The sequence below is a fragment of the Callionymus lyra genome, chromosome 14 (genome assembly GCF_982586985.1).
Source record: "Callionymus lyra chromosome 14, fCalLyr1.hap1.1, whole genome shotgun sequence".
NCBI lineage: Eukaryota > Metazoa > Chordata > Actinopteri > Syngnathiformes > Callionymidae > Callionymus > Callionymus lyra.
This window is the reverse complement of record NC_141831.1, coordinates 9,508,129-9,529,337: the sequence shown is the minus strand read 5'-3', so window position 1 is coordinate 9,529,337 and position 21,209 is coordinate 9,508,129. Positions and strand designations below refer to the sequence as shown.

Below are 21,209 nucleotides of genomic sequence, written 5' to 3'. Positions count from 1 at the left end.
CCAACATAGGTGTATGTTACATTAACGTCAGTCTAACGTGTAGATTCTACCATATTAAATCAGGTAATGTGGCCGAACACTTTCAAATCTTGTCGGTTTAACATAAAAATACAACCAATCAAACTTTACTATTCTATTTTATGTTCATCCAACATAATTCCAATGAGTTAACGTTGCCAAATCACCGCCGCCCCAAACCTGTAGGGGGCAGTGACGAGCATTTACTCGTATCCTGCGAAGAAATGAATCATTTTGAGAAGGATCCTCGTGTGTTCAACAGGTGAGTGTAATCCTCAACCATCTTCATCATTTATTCACAGAAAACGGTTACTGTGAAAAATGTTTTACCATCAGTTCATCTCCTCTTCAGCATGTTGGTATATTTGATCGTGGCTCAATGTTTTATATAAATGTATGAACACATTTAACGTTACCGCCGTTCGAAGCTAACGGCTAAGTGCAAGTTAGCTTCTCAGGAGGACAACGCGACTTTAACTACTAAATTAAAATACACATGGTTGAAGTTATATCGATTCTAAAATACAATACATGGTCTACAAGAAGTTAGAAGTGTGTTCTTGTTCCTGGGCATTAAATGTGTGTAATCCGTTGTATGTTCAAGCTGCGTATACGAACGTCCCTCATAACTAACTTCCATGAGTTAAGTGTCAACAGTACATGTTCATGATATTTCTTTACCATACATAACGCATACGTTTTTTTTGTATTTTTTTTTACAGTTTTAACACAGTTACAGTGATTTACACGCGCATGCGTATTCGCGCCCTCGGGCATGCTCAACAGCATTCAATGACAGTTTTGTCATTGTTTTCATCTAACGAAAAATGTTTAATTATAGTGTTTGGCGAAAGTTTTACACAAGTGCCTCGATTTCCAAACACTTTTTAATTATATTTTGATACAAAACATTTTTGTGACTATGAGTTGTGCTAGGAAACTTTGTTCCTTCTATTGATCTGAAATGATCTCATGTATCCTGAATAGATTAGATTGAATATCTCGTTTTAAATCCCTAAGATTAAAAGTAAAAAAAAAACCTTCATGTTTATATAAATGTTAGTAGAAAACATGTTAAGACATCAATTAATTCACAATAAATATTAAAAAATAAGGAGCGTTATTCATTATTTATAAATAAACATTGTTTGTTGAGAAAATGTATTTTTTCATTTTAAGAAGAATTATAATGTTACGTCTTGCATGTTGTACTATTCGTTAAATAATATGATATTCTTCACCTCTTACAATATAAGTTGTTCATGAATTTAACTTAACTTCACTTTCATTATGCTCTTACAATGTTTTTGTAAAGCTTTTGGTTCATTAAATATTTCGTCATGTCCTCTAATTGGTTTTAAATGTGTGTTTTGTAAGTAAATAAACTTGTACTCAAAAATAATTGATCACTATCAAACTTTTGTTCTATTATCTTTTGTTGTATAAAGATATATTTTAACTTTATGTTAGATCCAGCAAAACTAGTCTTTTTGCAAATACCATAGCGATTTCTTAACTCATTTTGGCTCTTTTATTGATATTGTGTCTATTTCTTTCAGAATTTTTCACAGAAACCAGTGTGAAGATCATCTTCAGTTTCAATATTCAGAAACATCGCAACACAAGTGCCGGTAAGGCCTTTTTACTTTTTACAGAAATGTTCATGAAAACATGTGTAAGTATAAAATGTGTGTTTCTATATGAATTACATTGTTATGTGTTTGTTTTCATTCAGATTGCTGTGTAATGGCTGCTCCAGTGCAGCTCAGAATTATCCTTGGGGAAAAGGATTCCCAGAGACTCACTCTGCAAGATGGGATTCCAGAGAGTGTTAGTGAGGTTATTCATCAGATAAAGAGCCAGTGTGGGGTCAACCTCCACTTCAGATTACAATTCATGGATGCAGAGTTTGGTAATGAATTGACCAACTTGACTTGAGTTTCAGAGATCCAGGACAAAGGAACGTTGAAGCTAGTTTTTGATTCAGCGGGCCCTGCAGTGCCTGATGACGCCCCATTTGCACCCCCTCCTAGTCCTGCATCTGGGTCTGGTAATGACTCATTACTGTCATCTGGTAGCCTGTGCGATACAGATATTTTGTCCCCGGATTCCATCAACTCAAGATGGACTGGATGGCCTGTTGTTTTTGTCGTTCCTGGATTCCCATATGATTGTGAGCTTCAGCTGGACAAAGCCAATCACTTATTCAAAGATAGTGGAACTTTATTGAATCCGGACATAAGACTAAAAAGTGCAATTCTTGACAGATTAGCCGACGCAATTGTTGAGTTTGTAAATTACTGCCCCATCTATCCACTTGGTGAATCTGCAGAGACACTTGAAAAGTTGCGAGAGGCCCTGCTTTTGGAGTTGAAGAAAAGGAACAGTGAAGACATGGTTGCAACAATGATGGAAAAGACTTGCCTATAGAAGACAAGAGGTTACGCGTGATGAACCCTTGATTGCTGATGTCCAAACCAGATGGCCCGCTCTCTTCTGTGTACGTGAGGTAGGTGAATACATGCATTTGTACATAATGATTTTTTTGGTCAACCAAATGCAAGCATGCTAGCTAGCTAGTTGTTCATTTTGATTCTATTTGCTTGTAAAGTGAACTGCTGAATTGAAGAGGATAACAACCTCCAGTTTGCAGCCTAAGTTCTTCTTCAATCTGGATGCCGTCTTCAAACCTAATGAAAGCGTTTGCCCGGAAAGGTGGTGCACAGGGGAGAAGGATTAAGAGGATCATGATTCCAATCACCCAGGTATGATATGGAAAAAATGTCAACTTTATTTCAATGTTTTTAACTTGATGTTTTATAATTAATTGTGGCAAAGAGATGAAGACGGTGTAAGGTTATGAATGTAAGATACACATGCTTCAATACAATTATTTAGGAATATTTGGACATTAAAGCGATTCACCTGTGGCTAGTTTAATCTCATTGATTATAAATATTGACAAAGGTTTTGGAAATAAAGCTTTCACTCAAAACTTGTATAAAGTTTGAGATATTCCCTTACTTGAATAAAAAACCTGTTTTGTCTGACCTCCATATATAGACTGATGGCATTGATGTCAGGAGAGAGTGCATCATCAAAGCAATGTGTGTGTACCTGAACGAAGAGCCTGAAAACCTTGTTAAAGAGTACATGGTAGGTATTAGTTTATTCCCATTTTCTTATTGTAATGAATTTCATTATAGAATCCTTCACATCATAGAAACAAGGGGTGTCTTGATAGCAGAATTTCAGTAGTCGTTACGAGAAATTTCTGGTACTTGGCTACTTTTTCCCGTGTTGGTATCGAACCGGTACCAGTAGTATCGGTTCTTGTGACAACCCTTCTAGAAACAATTTCTCTTGTGCATGAATAATATAGAAGAAAACAATTTAATTTATGCTGTGTGTTTGTCATGCATGTATATTTGACAATACAGACAACTTGAACTTGAATAATGGGGCTGGTATTATACATGTTGGTTCAACAGCTCACCCTCATTTCTTCTTTGAAGGATTGGGATGTTGACACCACTGAAGCAGGCCTGTTGGCAACAACGTTTGGGATCTTTGTCATTGGCAAAGAAGGTGCAGAGCCAGATGAAGACCCGGAAGACGTTGGAGTCATTCTGGAGGGTGTGCAAGTTCTGAACAACCTGGGAAATGTACCACATGCAGTGGTAATGTTGTACGCTCTCATATACGCTCTTAACCTCAGGTACACTTTGGAGGCGTTCCAGAAGATCTTCATGGAACTGGATAGTAAGAGACTTTCCAAGAAAAATCCAACACTGAAAAGTCTACTTGCACGTTTCTCATCTGCCATTTGAGAATGGCCATCAGATTTATTTCCAAAACTGTTCAGATCTTTGTTTGATAATATACCATATTGGTTTTGAGATGTATCTTTTACAGATGCAAATTAAGAAGGGTTATTTTCATTAGAAGTGTCCTGTGCGTGTGCATACATATAAGTATATCTTATCTTGTTGTTGTCGCGGGCGGCGTTTCCAGTGTGTGCGCAAGCATTCGTTTTATGTTTTTTATATTATATATATTATGAGTACATTTGAGAACATTAAATTTCCTCTAAATTAAACCAAGCTAGAAGTTTCCATGTTAAATAATTATTTATTTATTATATTCATTTAAAGTCTTATTCTTCCTTTAACTTTCTTTTCGAATAATAATCTATTGTTATTAGACTTTAGACTTTCTTTATTGTCATTGCACAGAAGAGCACAGCAGTGAAAAACTGGCAACGCAATTTCGTTGCTTGGCAACCGTTTAAAAAACAGCATAGGGTGATTGTATAAATATAAATATTAATATAAATAGAGCAGTATAATATACACAGAATAAATGAATGTTATAAATATTGCATTAAATAAATGTATATAAAAGTATAAATATAAATAATGTTTTAAATAGTGCATTTAATAGTTGTTATATATACTGTAATTGTATGATGTTTACATGTTATATCATAAAATTTTAATATCTACATATATGCTGAGGTTTAACTCCCACTACCAGAAATATATATATGTATGTGTGTGATGTGTCATTTAATTTTTAATATCTTATTTTTTTTTTTCTTCTTCTTCAAAGCCCATTTAAACAGGCACTATAGTCATCATGGTATAAGTATGTTGTATATATTCACATTAAGTGTAAATATCGACGATAAAAAACCTAATTCACTTTTAAAACAAAGTGTAAAACTGTAACAAATAACTTTCCCAAACATGTCTATCACACAGATCTTCACTGGCGCATGCTGTCCATCACTCTTCTCCGCTCAACCCGTGAGAGATTTTCACCTGCTCAGGTTCAACTCCCAGCAGATTGACTGGAGTCCAACCTCTCACATCAGAGCTTTGGTCGAGCGTTTCACAAATGTTTGGCTAACAAGAGGGAGATTGTCGCCTCGACGTCCACTTCAGTCCAGCGACATTTTTTTTTTCCACTTTTTAGTTGCTCACATGAAGAGAACTGGAGACATTAGAAGTTCACAACTGGACTCCCTGAGACTTGTGTAAAAGTAATGTTAGGATTGAGAAGAATTGGGATTTTGACTTATTTTATATATAAAAATAAATGATATAAGCGTATATTTTAATTAACATTTTTAAAGAAAATGATGGATGAATTGCTGATAAACCCAAAAGTTAAAAAAGGAGATAGAAAGACAGAAACAACAGCGCCATCTACTGCTAGAATCGTGACGCTCATAGTTCAAGGATCCATTTTCGCATGTGCGTTGGATTAAAAATACACAACTTTATTTAAATAGCCGGTGACAAACCGTCACTTCGAGACTCAAAGCGTCGATTTTTATGGAAAATAACAGATAAATAATTCATCATGTCTTTACATTCTACTGGTTTCAATCAAGATAACCGTTAATCTATTATTTAACAAATCACAAATAAATCTTTCGTTGGACAGAAAAAAAAATGCGATTACTTAAGTGTAACATTCATGTTATTTCTTTAATTTCTATTCTTTGAAAAAAAAAGAGCAAAAAAGGTTGCTTCATACGAATGTTTTTTTGTGTATATGACCAGAAAAAAAACGTTAGTCACGTGATTCCCTCCACAAAGACTTCCCTTTAATTGTTCACACCTGTGTGATGCGCTGGATTAGTAACACTTGTGCAGGTGAGTTCAGGAGCTCATGGACATGTCGTCGTGCTAACAGGTGAGTCCGTTGCTGAGGTTTAAACTTTGTTACATGTAAATGATACTGATACTTTTTTTTGCATGCGCATCTTTTTTTGGTATGCGCATCTTTTTTTGGTATGCGCACGCGCAGCTTTTTTTTTGGTATGCGCATGCGCAACTTTTATTGGTATGCGCACGCGCAGCTTTTTTTGGTATGCGCATGCGCAAATCTTTTTGGTATGCGCATGCGCATCTTTTTTTGGTATGCGCACGCGCAACTTTTTTTGGTATGCGCACGCGCAGCTTTTTTTGGTATGCGCACGCGCAGCTTTTTTTGGTATGCGCACGCGCAAATCTTTTTGGTATGCGCATGCGCAGCTTTTTTTGGTATGCGCATGCGCATCTTTTTTTGGTATGCGCACGTGCAGCTTTTTTTGGTATGCGCACGCGCAGCTTTTTTTGGTATGCGCACGCGCAACTTTTTTTGGTATGCGCACGCGCAGCTTTTTTTGGTATGCGCACGCGCAGCTTTTTTTGGTATGCGCATGCGCAACTTTTTTTGGTATGCGCATGCGCAACTTTTATTGGTATGCGCATGCGCAGCTTTTTTTGGTATGCGCACGCGCAGCTTTTTTTGGTATGCGCATGCGCAACTTTTTTTTGGTATGCGCATGCGCAGCTTTTTTTGGTATGCGCACGCGCAGCTTTTTTTTTTTGGTCTGCGCATGCACATCTTTTTTTTTTGGTATCTTTTTTTTTTTTTTTTTTGGTATTTTTTTTGGCATCTTTTTTTTTTGGTATGCTTTTTTATGTATGCGCGCCCGGGGAGTGTAGTCAAGTGTAGAGCCGCCACTGCCCACGGGGAACTGGAGTCCAGCACGAGAAGAGCGGGACTTGGTCTGAAGGTATCCTCAATGAACACCTTTTTTTGAAACATATGCATTTTCAAAAAAATATACATAGGTTTGATTTCTTAACACATTAATAAACATGGCAATATGTATGTATATTATTATTTTTTTTAAATGTATATTACATAAATAACGTTCATTCGTTTGTCATCCGTAAGACATATTTTAAACATTATCCTAACAGCACTGATCGGAATGAACAACCCTTGTTAATGGCTTCATCTTTTGGGCAAATTATACAACTGCATATAACCATATTTGACCGGTAAATATGTTCTTATCCAGCAATTAGCGAATATATTTCTATATTTAAAAAATATAGAATTGTATATTGATAACGATATGATCAATGTATTCAGTTCTATCACCAATAAAGGTGTAAAAATAGACGCGACTGGTGCCCTTGGTCTGGACGAGAGTTCCTGCGAGGATCAGCTTCTTAACAGCGGTCTTGACGCGGACGTTGTTCTTCTCCACATCGTATCCAGCGGCGGCGAGATACTTCTTGATGGCGACCAGAGAGGCTCCGCTGCGCTCCTTGGAGGCGGACACAGCTTCCACGACCAGCTCGCTGACGCTGGGGCCAGACTTGGCGGACTTGCTCGTCGTCTTCTTCTCCTTGGTAACGGCTTTGATCGAACGGGTGTCAGACTAGACTGACATGCGCCGGGAAGGGGATGGATTTAAACTCACCATGAGAACCGTGGAGAGTGAAGGCGGCTGCAGCTCCACTCAACTGCTCGGACCGCGAGTCTACCGACCGAAACCAACCACATCACGTCCCTAGTGTTCTCAGATATATCCTTAGAGAAAACATTTTAACACACGTTTTGAAGTGTTACGTTTGCAGCTGTTTGTATTCATGGAAACCACCGTGGCACATGTCTGAAATTAACTTGTAAATCTCTTTACTTGAGTCATTGATCCAGTTAATGATTGTGATCTACTGTTGTAACATGTTATGTAGAATTTGTCACCACATAAAACTAATCTGTTAATTGTATCTATGTATCTATGTATATGCAAGTATTTATGTATGTATGATGTATGTGAACTATGATGAAATGTGATGTTGATCTAAACTCATCATGCCTGAAATAAATGAGTCATTGATTCATTCATCTATAAACTCAAATTGTTTCTCAATGCTAACACACTGGATTACAATAAAGCAAAAGACTAAATCCAAAACTTTATTACTCCATCTTTTTATTACTTCCATCAAAGCAGCCATGTATGCGACACAATGACTCAGTACCGCTCTCTGCTGGAAGTTTTAAATATCGCAATAATACTCTAATATAAAAAAAAACATTTTAAAATCCATACAGTGATCATAAGTACATATTTTAAAGCTCTGCGTCTTTTTGACAAACATGACATTTGTATTACATACCAAATACGCTCCTGGAGGCTCCTTCCACGCATGCGCATAGTTGACGCCTCATTTTAATTATATAAAAAGAAAATTGGATTATTTATAATCCTGCTTCAGTTTGTATCAGTACACATTATACTTGTTAATTATATTTAAATAAACAAAATGATATTTAAGAGTTTTCTCAAACCAACCAATTGGGCCACAGTGACACCTGCCATCACATGTGGTTTAAAAAAGGAACTATAAAGTATTTGAGCAAATATATTGTTGTATTTAATATAATCACACTGAAAAGTAAAAGGCCTGCGTTTGTGAATAAAATTAGAATTCATGTCCAAAATGAAATAGTTTGATACGTCATTTTGACTCTGAAAGTACAATATCCGGACTCGACGTAACCCGGATGTCAACAACACAACTCGCACGCTGCGATGGATTCGCAAACAAATTTATTGTGAAAAAACAAACAAACAAAAACAAACACAATGTGACGTTAAGTCAAAGCAGCAACGTATAACTTAAAAAAATAATTAAATAATAAAAAAAATATGTCCACTGTCCCCCCGTCATCCTCCATTTTCTCAGCAGCCCCTCAGTTCATGTCAAAAACAAAAAAACAAAATGTCTCTTCAAAACCAACGAGCCTCGTTCACTTGCTCTTCGCTGGCTTCTCGGTCTTCTTCGGCAGCAGCACCGACTGGATGTTGGGCAACACTCCCCCCTGAGCGATGGTCACTCCCCCCAGCAGCTTGTTGAGCTCCTCGTCGTTCCTCACCGCCAGCTGCAGGCGTCGCGGGATGATCCGGGTCTTCTTATTGTCCCGCGCCGCGTTTCCCGCCAGCTCCAGGATCTCGGCCGTCAGGTACTCCAGCACCGCCGCCAGGTAGACCGGAGCTCCGGCCCCGACGCGCTCCGCGTAGTTCCCCTTGCGCAGGAGTCTGTGGACGCGGCCCACCGGGAACTGTAGTCCGGCCCGGGACGAGCGGGACTTGGCCTTGGCTCTGGCTTTACCTCCAGTTTTTCCTCTTCCGGACATTGTTTTTCACAGCAGCGACAACGAAATGTACTACGTCATTTTTAAGTGACGAAAATTATATATACCACAAAAGTCGCTTTGATTGGCTAAGCACAAGTTTACATCAAGTAACCAATAGAATGAATAAATTCGCGGTGAAAACCCGGATGTATGATACATAACCAATCACAACGAAGCAACAGCACAAACTAATTTACAAAGCAAGATTATAAAGTAGAAACAAAAAGTGCTTACGTGACTAGTTGAACGACGAGTACCACAAACAAAAATGCCGAAGGTATAAACACTTTTCTCACTTATTACTACTAATACTACTACTTCTACTTATTCTACTCCAAACTCTACTACTGCTTTTACTAATAATTACTTCTATTTGTACTTTTACTACTAATTATACTACTTCTACTCCCACTACTTCTTCTACTTCTATTAATTCTACTACTACTTCTACTACTATTATAATTACTACTTCTACTACTTAGTCTACTACTAATTCTACTACTTCTACTACTACTACTTATTTTACTACTAATTCTACTACTTAGTCTACTACCAATTCTACTACTTCTACTACTACTACTTATTTTACTACTAATTCTACTACTACTTCTACTACTAATTCTACTACTTCTTCTTCTACTGCTTTTACTAATAATTACTTCTATTTGTACTTTTACTACTAATTATACTACTTCTACTCCCACTACTTCTTCTACTTCTTTTAATTCTACTTCTACATCTACTACTACTACTATTATAAATACTTCTTCTACTACTTAGTCTACTACTAATTCTACTACTTCTGCTACTTAGTCTACTACTAATTATACTACTACTACTTATTTTAATACTAATTCTACTACTTAGTCTACTACTAATTATACTACTACTACTTATTTTACTACCAATTCTACTACTTCTACTACTACTACTTATTTTACTACTACTTCTACTACTAATTCTACTACTACTACTTCTTCTACTGCTTTTGCTAATAATTACTTCTATTTGTACTTTTACTACTAATTCTACTACTTCTACTCCCACTACTTCTATTAATTCTACTACTACTACTTATTTTACTACTCATTCTACTACTACTACTTCTTCTTCTACTACTACTTTAACTACTTCTACGAAGTCCGCACCTGCCCCTAAAAATGGCTCCAAAAAAGGCCGTGACCAAGACCCACAAGAAGGGGGACAGGAAGCGCAGCAGGACCCGGAAGGAGACCTTCGGCATCTACATGTACAAGGTGCTGAAGCAGGTGCACCCATGACACCGGCATCTCGTCCAAGGCCACAGGCATCATGAACTTGTTCGTCAACGACATCTTCGAGAGGATGGCGGGCGAAGCCTCCAGACTCGCTCACTACAACAAACGCTCCACCGTCTCGTCCCGGGAGATCCAGACCCCCGCGAGGCTGCACGCCGTGTCTGAGGGAACCAAGGCCGTCACCAAGTACACCAGCTCCAAGTGAACCTGACGCGGCTCTAGACTTCCCTGGAGGACACGTCGACGCTGAAAAAGAGACTCGAGACGTGTTGTGTTTTTTTTAATGTCCATCTTTAACTCATTGCAGTATTTACAAAAGAAAAGTCTAATGAATGATTAATATTTCATGTTGTGTTGCTTGTTTGTTCACCAGTTTTCACGTGAGTGACTTTTGTGAAACATTAACTTAAGTTTGGTTTCGAATCAATAAATATTGATGAGATTATGACTCACTATATAGTCAAGATGATTTCACACGGAAGGGAATTAAACATTTTAGTGAAGGAGTTAAAAACACAGAGATAAAGTGTGAATGCTGAAGGTATAAACACTTTTCTACTTATTGCTACTAATACTACTACTTCTACTTGTTCTACTTCAAACTCTACTACTGCTTTTACTAATTATACTTCTACTACTACTTATATTTGTGCTTTTACTACTAATTCTACTACTTCTACTCCCACTACTACTTATACTACTTCTTCTACTCACACTGCTACTAATTCTACTTCTATTAATTCCACTACTACTTCTTCTACTTCTACTACTAATTCTACTACTTCTACTACTTCTACTACTACTTATACTTTTACTACTAATTCTACTACTTCTACTACTAATTCTATTACTACTACTTATTTTACTACTAATGCTACTACTACTTCTACTACTACTTCTACTACTAATTCTACTACTACTTCTACTACTAATTCTACTCCTACTACAACTTCTTCTACTACTTCTACTCCAACTACTACTTATACTACTTCTTCTACTCCCACTACTACTTATACTACTTCTTATACTTCTATTAATTCTACTACTACTTCTTCTATTCTACTACTAATTCTACTACTTATACTACTACTACTATAACTACTACTTATACTTTTACTACTACTTCTACTAATTCTACTACTACTAAAACTTCTTCTACTACTAATTCTACTACTTCTACTACTAATTCTACTTCTTTAACTAGTTCTACTACTTATTTTACTAATATACTTCTACTTTTTTTTAAATAATAATTATACTACTGATTATACTTTTACTACTAATTCAACTACTTCTACTCCCACTATTACTTCTACCACTTCTACAAATTCTAGTACCTTTTTATTCTTCTAAATTAATAATTAAGGTTGACAAAATGACAAACTATAACGCGTGAAGAGATTGTTTAGTTTAACGACACCTACCGGGCATAACGCGCCACTACAGGAAAAAAGGCCTTAAACGTTATTTTATGATATTTATAGTGAATGTTTAATTATTCTTGTGATTATTCTCGTGTTTTATATAAATTTCACATCGTAGCCTTATTTCCATAATTAGTATAGATCCACAATTCCTCATTTCTTGGTACATTTCTTCAAAATAAAGTAAATAATGATTTAAATAAATGATATATATATTATTTATTCTTCTTTGGTGGGAACTATGGTCCATTACTATCATCGACTTGATGCGTTTTTTTCATGCACCGAAGCAACGCAGCCTTTGTTTTGACCCCGACTTTTACCCATTTTTCCATTTCCATTTCCTGTACTGACCACCATCCTCAGTGAGTACTTATGCTGAGGATGGAGGGTCAACTGTGTGAGAACACACTTGTGGACACTCTTGAGGGTCTGAAGGATCTAAGGTGTGAGCAGGTATAGTGTGTATAACATCTGAGAGAGAGCCCCATACATCGACTTCAACCCTCGCCTATATGTAAGCTCATCTCCTTCTCCTTTTGTCTTTCCCACATCTGTAAGTTCCTGGAGGGGGATCAGGGGTGGGGGGTCCTTGGATCCGGTGACACCTGTCAGAGTTTTTTGTTTTGTTTTGTCAGGGTGTGACTTTCTCTTAGTCTGAGATGTTGTGACGAAGAACCTCATTTCTCCACAAAAGGTTGGTAGCCCCGGGCATGGCGGTGGACGAGATCTTTATTATAAGTGTAGAACAAGTCATCGGGCGGCTCTTTGTGGATGATTCTTTTAAGTAAAGAAGGATGTTTGTGGATCTGTGGGGGGGTCTTCATGGAGAAGAGTCTATCATCAGCGTAGACACATTGACAGAAGCCAATTAGAATCCAAAGTGGATCCATTAAGTCTCTTCAAAACGTTGATTAAAACAAAGGTTTTTGGAAATGTGAGGTCATTCCCGGAACGTTAAGCTATACATACATGTGTTACTTGACATACATGCCATTGTTGTGGCGTGTTAGACGATCTGCCGAGTGTCTTCTTCGGTGGGCTCCTTCGCGAGGAGCTCGGCTGGGAATCAGGTCACTATAAAACAGTGAGGAGCAATGATGGAAGTGAGACAGTGACGAGGAGATGCTCGCCACGCGAGGTAAGGAGCTCGTCTGGGCTTTTTTAGTTTCGCTTCGTTTTGGGGTAAAAGTGTGAAGGAACCTCTGATATCTGTCAAGTCCATCATATTTGAATTGGGAAATAAACGAGATTAGATTATATAAAACTTAATTAATCAATTGGGAAAATTCCCTTGGGAAATTAGAGAAAACTAGAGGATGAGTATTGTATTTTTACTATTGTTTATTGTATTGGAGCCAAGGTCTCAAGCAGGTAAGTTAACTAGCAATTTTATTGGATTTATTTGCTCTTGATTGGGCTTGATTTTACCACCCCATGACGTATAGTAGTTAGGAAAACATTTAAAGCATCTTTTTTATGACTGATTTAATTCAGAATTGTATGTATTAAATGTTTTTTTTCTCTAAATAATTTTGTATATGATTTCTTTACACATAGAGTTTGATTTTATAATTCTATTAATTCAAAACCAAATGTTCTTAATAAAGAAAATATTAAAATAATTTAATTCAATTATTCAATAAAAACAAATTGATTCAATGTAGAAATGTTTTGATTAAATTATATATTATATATGCGTAAATAAATATATAAATAATTATAATTATTAATATTACTAATATTACTAATGGTATATATTATTACTATTATATATATAAATATATGTGTAAATAAATATATAATTAATAAAAAATATTCATATTACTAATGGTATACTGTATATATTTTTAATGGATTTATTTTATTTATTTATTTTTATTTTATATTGTATAGTATAAATTCTATATTATACATATTTTTTATTGACAAGTTTGTTGACAAGTTCTGTCAAATGGCCTGTTGTTGATACATGGACGTTCTAAATGATTAACAGTATAATAAATATGAATTTTTAATTTGCTCTGAACTTAAATTTAATCTATAAACTTAAATATAAATGGTTAATTAATGAATTTTCATCCCACAAACGTATGGGTTTATTTTTTCCCAACTCATTTTATTTTTGTATTTTAATATTTTTCATTTTATTCATCTCACTTCATTACTGTATGTATTGTCCATATGCATCCTTTTTTTGTGTGTTTTTGGGTACCTTGAAAAACGCTTTATAAAATGTATGTATATATTATTATAACTTTATTTTATTGTATTGTATTTGTTTATTCTGTTTTATAATGTTTTTAAAACACCACAACAAATCCTGTGTTGCTTTTTAAAATTCAAATAACCATCATCAGCCTTAATAGTTTCATTGGTCTTTACTCTTTTTTTTCAGTTTATACTGATGCTAACTGTTAGCAACTGACTCTATGACATTTATAAATATTTATATATGTATTTATTTTTAACAGAAACTCGTTTTTTGATCTAAAGCTAAAGTTAAGCTAAAGTTAGCATTAATCTAAATTCAAAAAACTTTATTGACAATTCATGCGTGTGAAAAACAGGAAGAAGCCCAAGTTAGCAAATTAAATATCACTTTAAGCTAAAGAAAAAAAGAAAACTTGATTAAATACAGAGCTAAGGAGAATACAAGAGAGTAGAAATTAAAAATTAATTAGAAAAGTGAGTTTCAAAGGTTGAGGGAGTAGCTTCATGCTAATAGCTAGCATCAGTGCATTCATTCAAGAAAACATTTTATCTGCTTATTGTAAAGTGGAATTAAAACAAGTGATAGCGAAACACATTGATTGTAGCAAAAGGTATTACTTGTATTGAATCAAATTTTTAAAAAACAATTCTGTTTTCTGTACAATAGTGATGTAAGGAAATGACAACTTTACTGTAATCGATCATCTAGATTTAACACACATTTCAAATAGTCACTTGATTAACTGATAATCTTTCATATTTAATTCATATTAAATAATCCTATTCTTGCATTGGATTCACTGACTGCAACTCAAAGGCCGAGGTCACAAAGCCTCACACACACAGAAAGATTAAACAATCCCAGACTTCCAGGAAGTCTGTGTGAACCTGTTTGAAAACTCACACTGAAAGACACAACAGTCCAGCAAGAAGCTGGGAACAAACTCTCTCTAGAAAACAACAAACCTTCGGTAAGTTTCCACTACGATCACGTGCGACGGCCATCTTAGAATCAAGTGTTTACAGTAACTGACCAATCCTACATGTACAATTGACTAGAGGCGTTAACCTGAATATTCTACTATAAAGATCCACCGTTTTGTGTGATCTTTGCGTTCTGGCATTCGAAGACGTCTGCGATAGATCTCTCTGCTTGCTAGCGCCCGTGTTCACGTACGTTTGTCTCTGACTTTTGCATAATTCACTAAACGAGCATTTTTCTTAAACTCATCCATGTGTCTGTCCTTCATTCCATCACCACATACGAGGCTGGGGAGGGGTCGGTTCCTCAGAGAAACCCCCGAACAGTGACCTCTAGCGGATAGCTTGAGAGCGTAGCTCGTTGCTAAACTGTTGTTTTTTGCAACGTATGCATTTTTTTGAATGACATTCATGATTCTACGTGACATGATTCCTACTTTTTTTAACAGGTTCAAAAACAATGTGGCTGAGCGTTCTACTGATACATATACACTTCCTTCTTCTTACCCGAGCTCAAAATGACTGCCTGGGACACTCGACGTTCCGAGAACCAGGTGAGTCGCAAAGACCAGAATTATTAGTTCTTGGATGGTTTTATAGTTTTCTTTTTTTTTTTATCCAACACATTGAACTATAACAGTAGTGGGACATATTCAATCTGGCGATAAGATAGTTATCACGATAATACAATATGATATATTGTGATGTATTGTGATACTGTAGTAACAAGTATATATATGTGTAGTATTGTCGAGTACTTGACTCTGGTGTTGCAGAATTTACAGACCACATGACTCTTGATGAAGTCGTAACTGCTTTTATTTGTTTTCAAACCGAAATATGTCCAAACATCAGCTTAGGAAAAAAGCGTTTGGAGTATCCTCTCGTCCCCAGTCATCGCAAGATTTAATTGTTCCATTATCTGTGAAGGATGTAATGACTGCTAGCGGCTGGAAGTTTAAATGCAACACAAAAATGAATAAACGCTGGAATATTTTATGGATTTTTTTTTAAATCGAATTATTATGTTTAGTTAATCATAGTTAAAATGCAAACCATATAATAATAATAATTAAAAATAAAAATAAAAATAGAAATCTGATTTTAAAGCCACAAATATTTTTTTTGTTGAATATTAATTAAGTATCGTAAAAGAAACATTGTGTTATATATATCGGTCTACTGATATTTTCTCACACCCCAATAGATACGTGTCGTGCCTAAAATCGAGACTTTGCTAGTTTAGCAACGAGCTAATTTAGCAAATATGGTGTTCAGCTTTTAGAAAGTCCAGATCTTGAGTTATAACGTCAATTAAATAAAATAACAATCCAACATTTTGACGACAGCCAACTCAGACATCAAGGTCAACTGCGGCTCCCAGTCGGTGGAGCTGGAGATCCTGGTCTGTCCCGTTTACTTCAACGGCTACAACGAGTCGCTGCTGTCGCTCAACTCCCAGCACTCCAAGGCGCCGTGCAAGGGGTCCATGGACTGGACGGTGGACCCGCCGGTGATCAAGTACAACTTCTCCATCACCGAGGAGGGCATCAGCGAGTGCGGTAACAAGTTGACGGTGAGTCGGTTCCCAAACGTTTTTTTTTTCCTACCACGGTGACCCTAACTAGTGTCGGTTTTTTGTCCCCCCCGGAGGAAGATGTCGGAGGAGGTCGGGACCGGAGCCTTCTCGGACTTCTCCAGCGTCCAGTACATCACCATCTCAGGCATGGCCTGCACCAGGGACCCCAGCAACGGCGCCATCACCTACCACGAAGAGGTCATGTACTTCTTCTCGTGCCGCTACCCTCTGCAGTACCTGGTCAACAACACCCAGATGGGCGTGTGAGTGACAACAGGAAACAGGAAGTGACCTGGTTTTATTTTGGTAGATTTATCGAGCTCCCTATAACGTCAAGAAATGTATTAAATAAAAATCGAAATATCTCTACAAGACTTCCAAATAAACTATATATAAAATAAATAAATAAAATATATCATTTATGTCCCACTTTCCAAAAAAAAACATTAGAAATTTTAGTTGCAATTTTTCATTAGTTTTAATATAATAACAAATATTGTATTTATAATATTCTTAAATAAAATGTAATTATGACTGATGCCTTCCACTCAGTTTTACAAACTACCCCATTATACTATTACAAAGACACTGTTTTTTGAAGTGAGAGACAGCCGACGACATCAATAAATCCCTCGCAGGAGCCAAGGTCTCAAGCAGGTAAGTTAAATAGCAATTTGATTTGATTTATTTTCTCTTGACTGGGCTTGACCTTATGACCCCATGACGCATAATAGTTAGGAAAACATTTTAAACATCTTTTTTGACTGATTTAATTCATAATTGTATGTTTTAAAGATTTTTTTCTCTAAATTGTTTTGAATAATTTTTTAAACATAGAGTTTGATATTCTAATTCCAATAATTAAAAAATAAATGTTCTAAATTCAATATTTTTAAATTCCTAGTCTTTTAAATTCAATAAAAAATTGTGCTACCAGACATGACCAACAGAGTACAACGCTACTTCGAATTCGAATAGTCATGTGATTATATGCGCGTCGCATGATTGGCTAAAAGTTAGATCAAGTTGCTTGAAATATTAAAACTGTACGGGTAAAAAAAATTAAATATTCAAATCATTTATTTCAAATATTCAATAAAAACAAGTTGATCCTTTTAATATAGAAATGTTTTAATTCAACTATTTAAAATATATATATTTTAAATCAAATAAATGATTGTTTTACACGTGTAGTTTGATTTTGTAATTGCAATAATTAATAAATACACAATATTTGTGTCGTTAGTAGCCTTGTAAATCCTATAACAAATATTGGCACTATTATACCAATATTTTGTATTAAATTTAAAAGGCCGTGAATTAAATTTTTTTTTTATAATTTATTGAATTCAAATTTGAACTGAACCTGCTAGCTTAGAAAGTCGCTAACAATGCTAGCTGCATTCCGTCGTAGTATGCATTTAAAAATGTGTATCTTTTGAAAATATATTTATATATATATATATATATATATATATATATATAGAGAGAGAGAGAGAGAGAGAGAGAAATACTTGTTTCCTTCTTCAATTCGTACGATCATCTTAACAGGGTTGGTTAATATCTTAAGTAAAGCTGTGAGAACGAAGCGACATCCGAGCTCCTCAGGACTGGCATGAGACCCTCACACAAGTCCATATAGATCCGCACAATAGATGGTCCTCTTGGTATCATGTGACCGTGTGTTCTTGTGTTTTTACATTAAAGAAGTTCTTCTCGAGTGTCTGATGACCCACTTCTGAACACGTCTTCTTGACCCAGAGTGTGTTCTTCTTCAGGGCGGGAGTCAACCTGGCAGTCAAAGACAACAATGGCAGCTTCGTCAGCACTCTGAGCATGCAGCTGTTCTCGGTACGAAACCCACCGGCTCTTGAGCAAACAGACCAGTTCGTATGGATGAGTTGGTCGTTGTGTTTAGTGATTGTTATTCCTTTTACGTGCTGTCTTTAACAAGTTGTGTTTTCTCTCATTGTTATGCTAATTGTTTAGTTTTTGTGTTTCGCAATATGTTGTGTTTACTGACTTTTTTATGCTAATTCACTCATTTTTTGTGTTTAGTGAGTCATTGTTTACTCCCATTCTTATGCCAATTGTTGTGTTTTTCTGTTGTTAAATATTTCTTGTTATGTTAACTGACGTTTTAATGCTAATTGGTTGGTTTGTATTTCAGTTTTGTGTTTACCAACATTTAAGGTTAATTGTTGTTGTTGTTAATGTAATTGTGTTTACTGGTTTTGTACTTCTTATTGATTTGTTGTTGTGTTTACTGACACTTTCATTCATTATTCATTCTCTATTGTGTTTTGTGGTTCTCTGGTTTTTCTATTATTCTTTTTTTTGTGTTTAATAAATCTATTTTTTGTTTGTTTTTGGTGTTAGTTGTTGTTTGGAAATATTTAGTGATTAATTTTGTGTTTATTTGTGATTCTTTTTTATGTGATCATTTGTGGTATATGTTGTCGGGCCTTCGGGTCACCTTGACATTAAGATAACGCAAGGGATACCACAAACACATATTTGTTGTTGGGCCTTTGTGTCACCCTGACCCTGAGACAACACAAGGGATACCACAAACATATTTGTTGTCGGGCCTTCGTGTCACCTTGACCCTGAGATAACACAAGGGATACCCCAGCACATTTGTTGTCAGGCCTTCGTGTCACCTTGACCCTGAGATAACACAAGGGATACCACAAACATTTTTGTTGTCGGGCCTTCGTGTCACCTTGACCCTGAGATAACACAAGGGATACCACAAACATATTTGTTGTCAGGCATTTGGGTCACCCTGATCTTAAGATAACGCAAGGGATACCACAAACACATTTGTTGTCGGGCCTTCGTGTCACCTTGACCCTGAGATAACACAAGGGATACCCCAGCACGTTTGTTGTCAGGCCTTTGTGTCACCTTGACCCTGAGATAACACAAGGGATACCCCAGCACATTTGTTGTCAGGCCTTCGTGTCACCTTGACCCTGAGATAACACAAGGGATACCCCAGCACATTTGTTGTCAGGCCTTTGTGTCACCTTGACCCTGAGATAACACAAGGGATACCACAAACATACTTGTTGTCGGGCCTTCGTGTCACCTTGACCCTGAGATAACACAAGGGATACCACAAACATATTTGTTGTCCGGCATTCAGGTCACCTTGACCTTGAGATAACACAAGGGATACCACAAACATATTTGTTGTTGGGCAATCTGGTCAACTTGACCCTGAGATAACACAAGTGCTAACCATCAAGACCTTCTGTTGTCCAGGAGAACAGTTTCTCGAGGGCGCTGCTGATCCCACCTGGAGGTCTGGAGCTCAAGACCAGGATCTATGTCCAGGTCAAGGCCTCTAACCTGACCAACAGGTGAGTCTCACACGTTTGCGTTTAAAAAAAAAAAAATGCTCGAGATCTTCGTCCTCTCGTCCTCAGGTTCAACGTTCTCCTGGACCGATGCTACGCCACCGATTCCCCCTTCCCCGTCAACACCACCTCCTACGACCTGTTCGTGGGGTACGACTCCCGGGTGACACACACACATTTGTAGTAGCTGCTTGAGTGTGAACCCAGATATGTGTGTATCGTTGTGGTCCAGGTGCAACCAGGACAGCCAGACGGTGATGGTGGTCAACGGGGACGAGCAGAAGGCTCGCTTCTCCTTCGAGGCGTTCAGGTTCATCCACCAGGCGGACGAGACGGTCACCATCTACTACCTGCACTGCGTGACCCGCTTGTGTCTGAGCAGCATCTGCAGCGCCGTCTCCCCGGTCCGTCCGTCATTGTGTTGTTTTTAAATAAATAAATAAATGTACTTATCGTCCAAAACCCGCTTTCTGTCCTTAGAATTGCACCGGCAACTCCAGGAGGCGCCGGGCGACCAGAGGCGGCGACGACGACGACCACCAGGGGACGACGGTGAGCGACCTGGCCACGGTCAGCTCGGGTCCCATCATCACCCGACTGCACAGCGGTGAGTCACGGTGACTTCCTGGTCAGCTGGTGTTCAACCGACCAATCACAGAGATTCTCTCTTTTTTTTTTCTCTCTCTTTTCTCATTCAGCCACTCATGCAGGTAAGAACAACCTCTCGATCAGTGCCTTCAGGATAATAATAAATCAGTAAAAATAATGAAAAATTAGACATGTTAAATTCAATAATTTCAAAATCTAATAATCATACATTTATTTAAAATAAAAAAGAGACTCTTTGAGAAGTTCTATCTTCCGTCGTTGTCCACCAGGGGACCGCCACACCCAGGCCGACGGCCCCACGCTCGCCGCCGCCGTCATCGGAGCCAGCGTCGGCGCCGTGTGTCTCACCTCGCTGGGCTTCGTCGCCTTCAACGTTTACAAATCCAAGGTCGCCCTCGGCAACAGCATCCTCATGACCCCGTGACCCCCACGGAGAGGTTAGTGGAACCCGAAGAGACGCCCGGTCGCTCCAAACCTGAACTGCGGATACAGGGTTAGAGACGTAGATTTGATTGTGATTTATATTAAAAGTTTTGTTATAACTTGAAATGTTACTTGTGTTGTGAGAAACCATTCTGTGATCATTAAACTCATATTTTGTTACATGAATAAAACAAACTTCTCCCCCCAAGTTCTCCCCCGTCTGAAATCTGGGCGAACGAGTGGTTACGAGAGTCTATTATGACATAGAAATGCTCCTCCTCAAGCCGGGCAGTTATCACGCTGAACGAGTTCCTTGGAGTTGGAG

General features: G+C 37.2%; 3 protein-coding genes across 4 annotated transcripts; 2 read left to right on the top strand and 1 right to left on the bottom strand.

Annotated features, from left to right (window-relative positions):
* The first annotated feature begins 249 nt into the window (after positions 1 to 249).
* On the top strand, positions 250 to 5,132 carry LOC148065982 (uncharacterized). Of its 2 annotated transcripts, XM_087806780.1 has the most exons (9): positions 250 to 280; positions 1,578 to 1,649; positions 1,754 to 2,068; positions 2,449 to 2,527; positions 2,630 to 2,783; positions 3,082 to 3,174; positions 3,534 to 3,654; positions 3,737 to 3,780; positions 4,782 to 5,132. In XM_087806780.1, exons 5-9 carry the CDS (start codon positions 2,694 to 2,696, stop codon positions 5,058 to 5,060), a joined length of 627 nt encoding a protein of 208 aa, XP_087662906.1. In that variant the 5' UTR covers positions 250 to 280; positions 1,578 to 1,649; positions 1,754 to 2,068; positions 2,449 to 2,527; positions 2,630 to 2,693; the 3' UTR covers positions 5,061 to 5,132. The 2 variants fall into 2 exon arrangements, with proteins under 2 accessions (XP_087662906.1, XP_087662907.1); XM_087806781.1 differs by having other exon boundaries at positions 3,534 to 3,780.
* A 3,278-nt stretch (positions 5,133 to 8,410) lies between these two features.
* LOC148065981 (histone H2A-like) lies at positions 8,411 to 9,121 on the bottom strand. Its single transcript, XM_087806783.1, has one exon. The coding sequence runs from the start codon at positions 9,010 to 9,012 to the stop codon at positions 8,626 to 8,628; it is 387 nt and encodes a 128-aa protein (XP_087662909.1). The 5' UTR covers positions 9,013 to 9,121; the 3' UTR covers positions 8,411 to 8,625.
* A 3,717-nt stretch (positions 9,122 to 12,838) lies between these two features.
* On the top strand, positions 12,839 to 20,885 carry LOC148065980 (zona pellucida-like domain-containing protein 1). Its single transcript, XM_087808045.1, has 10 exons — positions 12,839 to 12,854; positions 16,258 to 16,484; positions 16,566 to 16,750; positions 18,266 to 18,338; positions 19,758 to 19,855; positions 19,922 to 20,002; positions 20,085 to 20,256; positions 20,333 to 20,459; positions 20,551 to 20,562; positions 20,731 to 20,885. Exons 1-10 carry the CDS (start codon positions 12,839 to 12,841, stop codon positions 20,883 to 20,885), a joined length of 1,146 nt encoding a protein of 381 aa, XP_087664171.1.
* Positions 20,886 to 21,209: the final 324 nt, after the last annotated feature.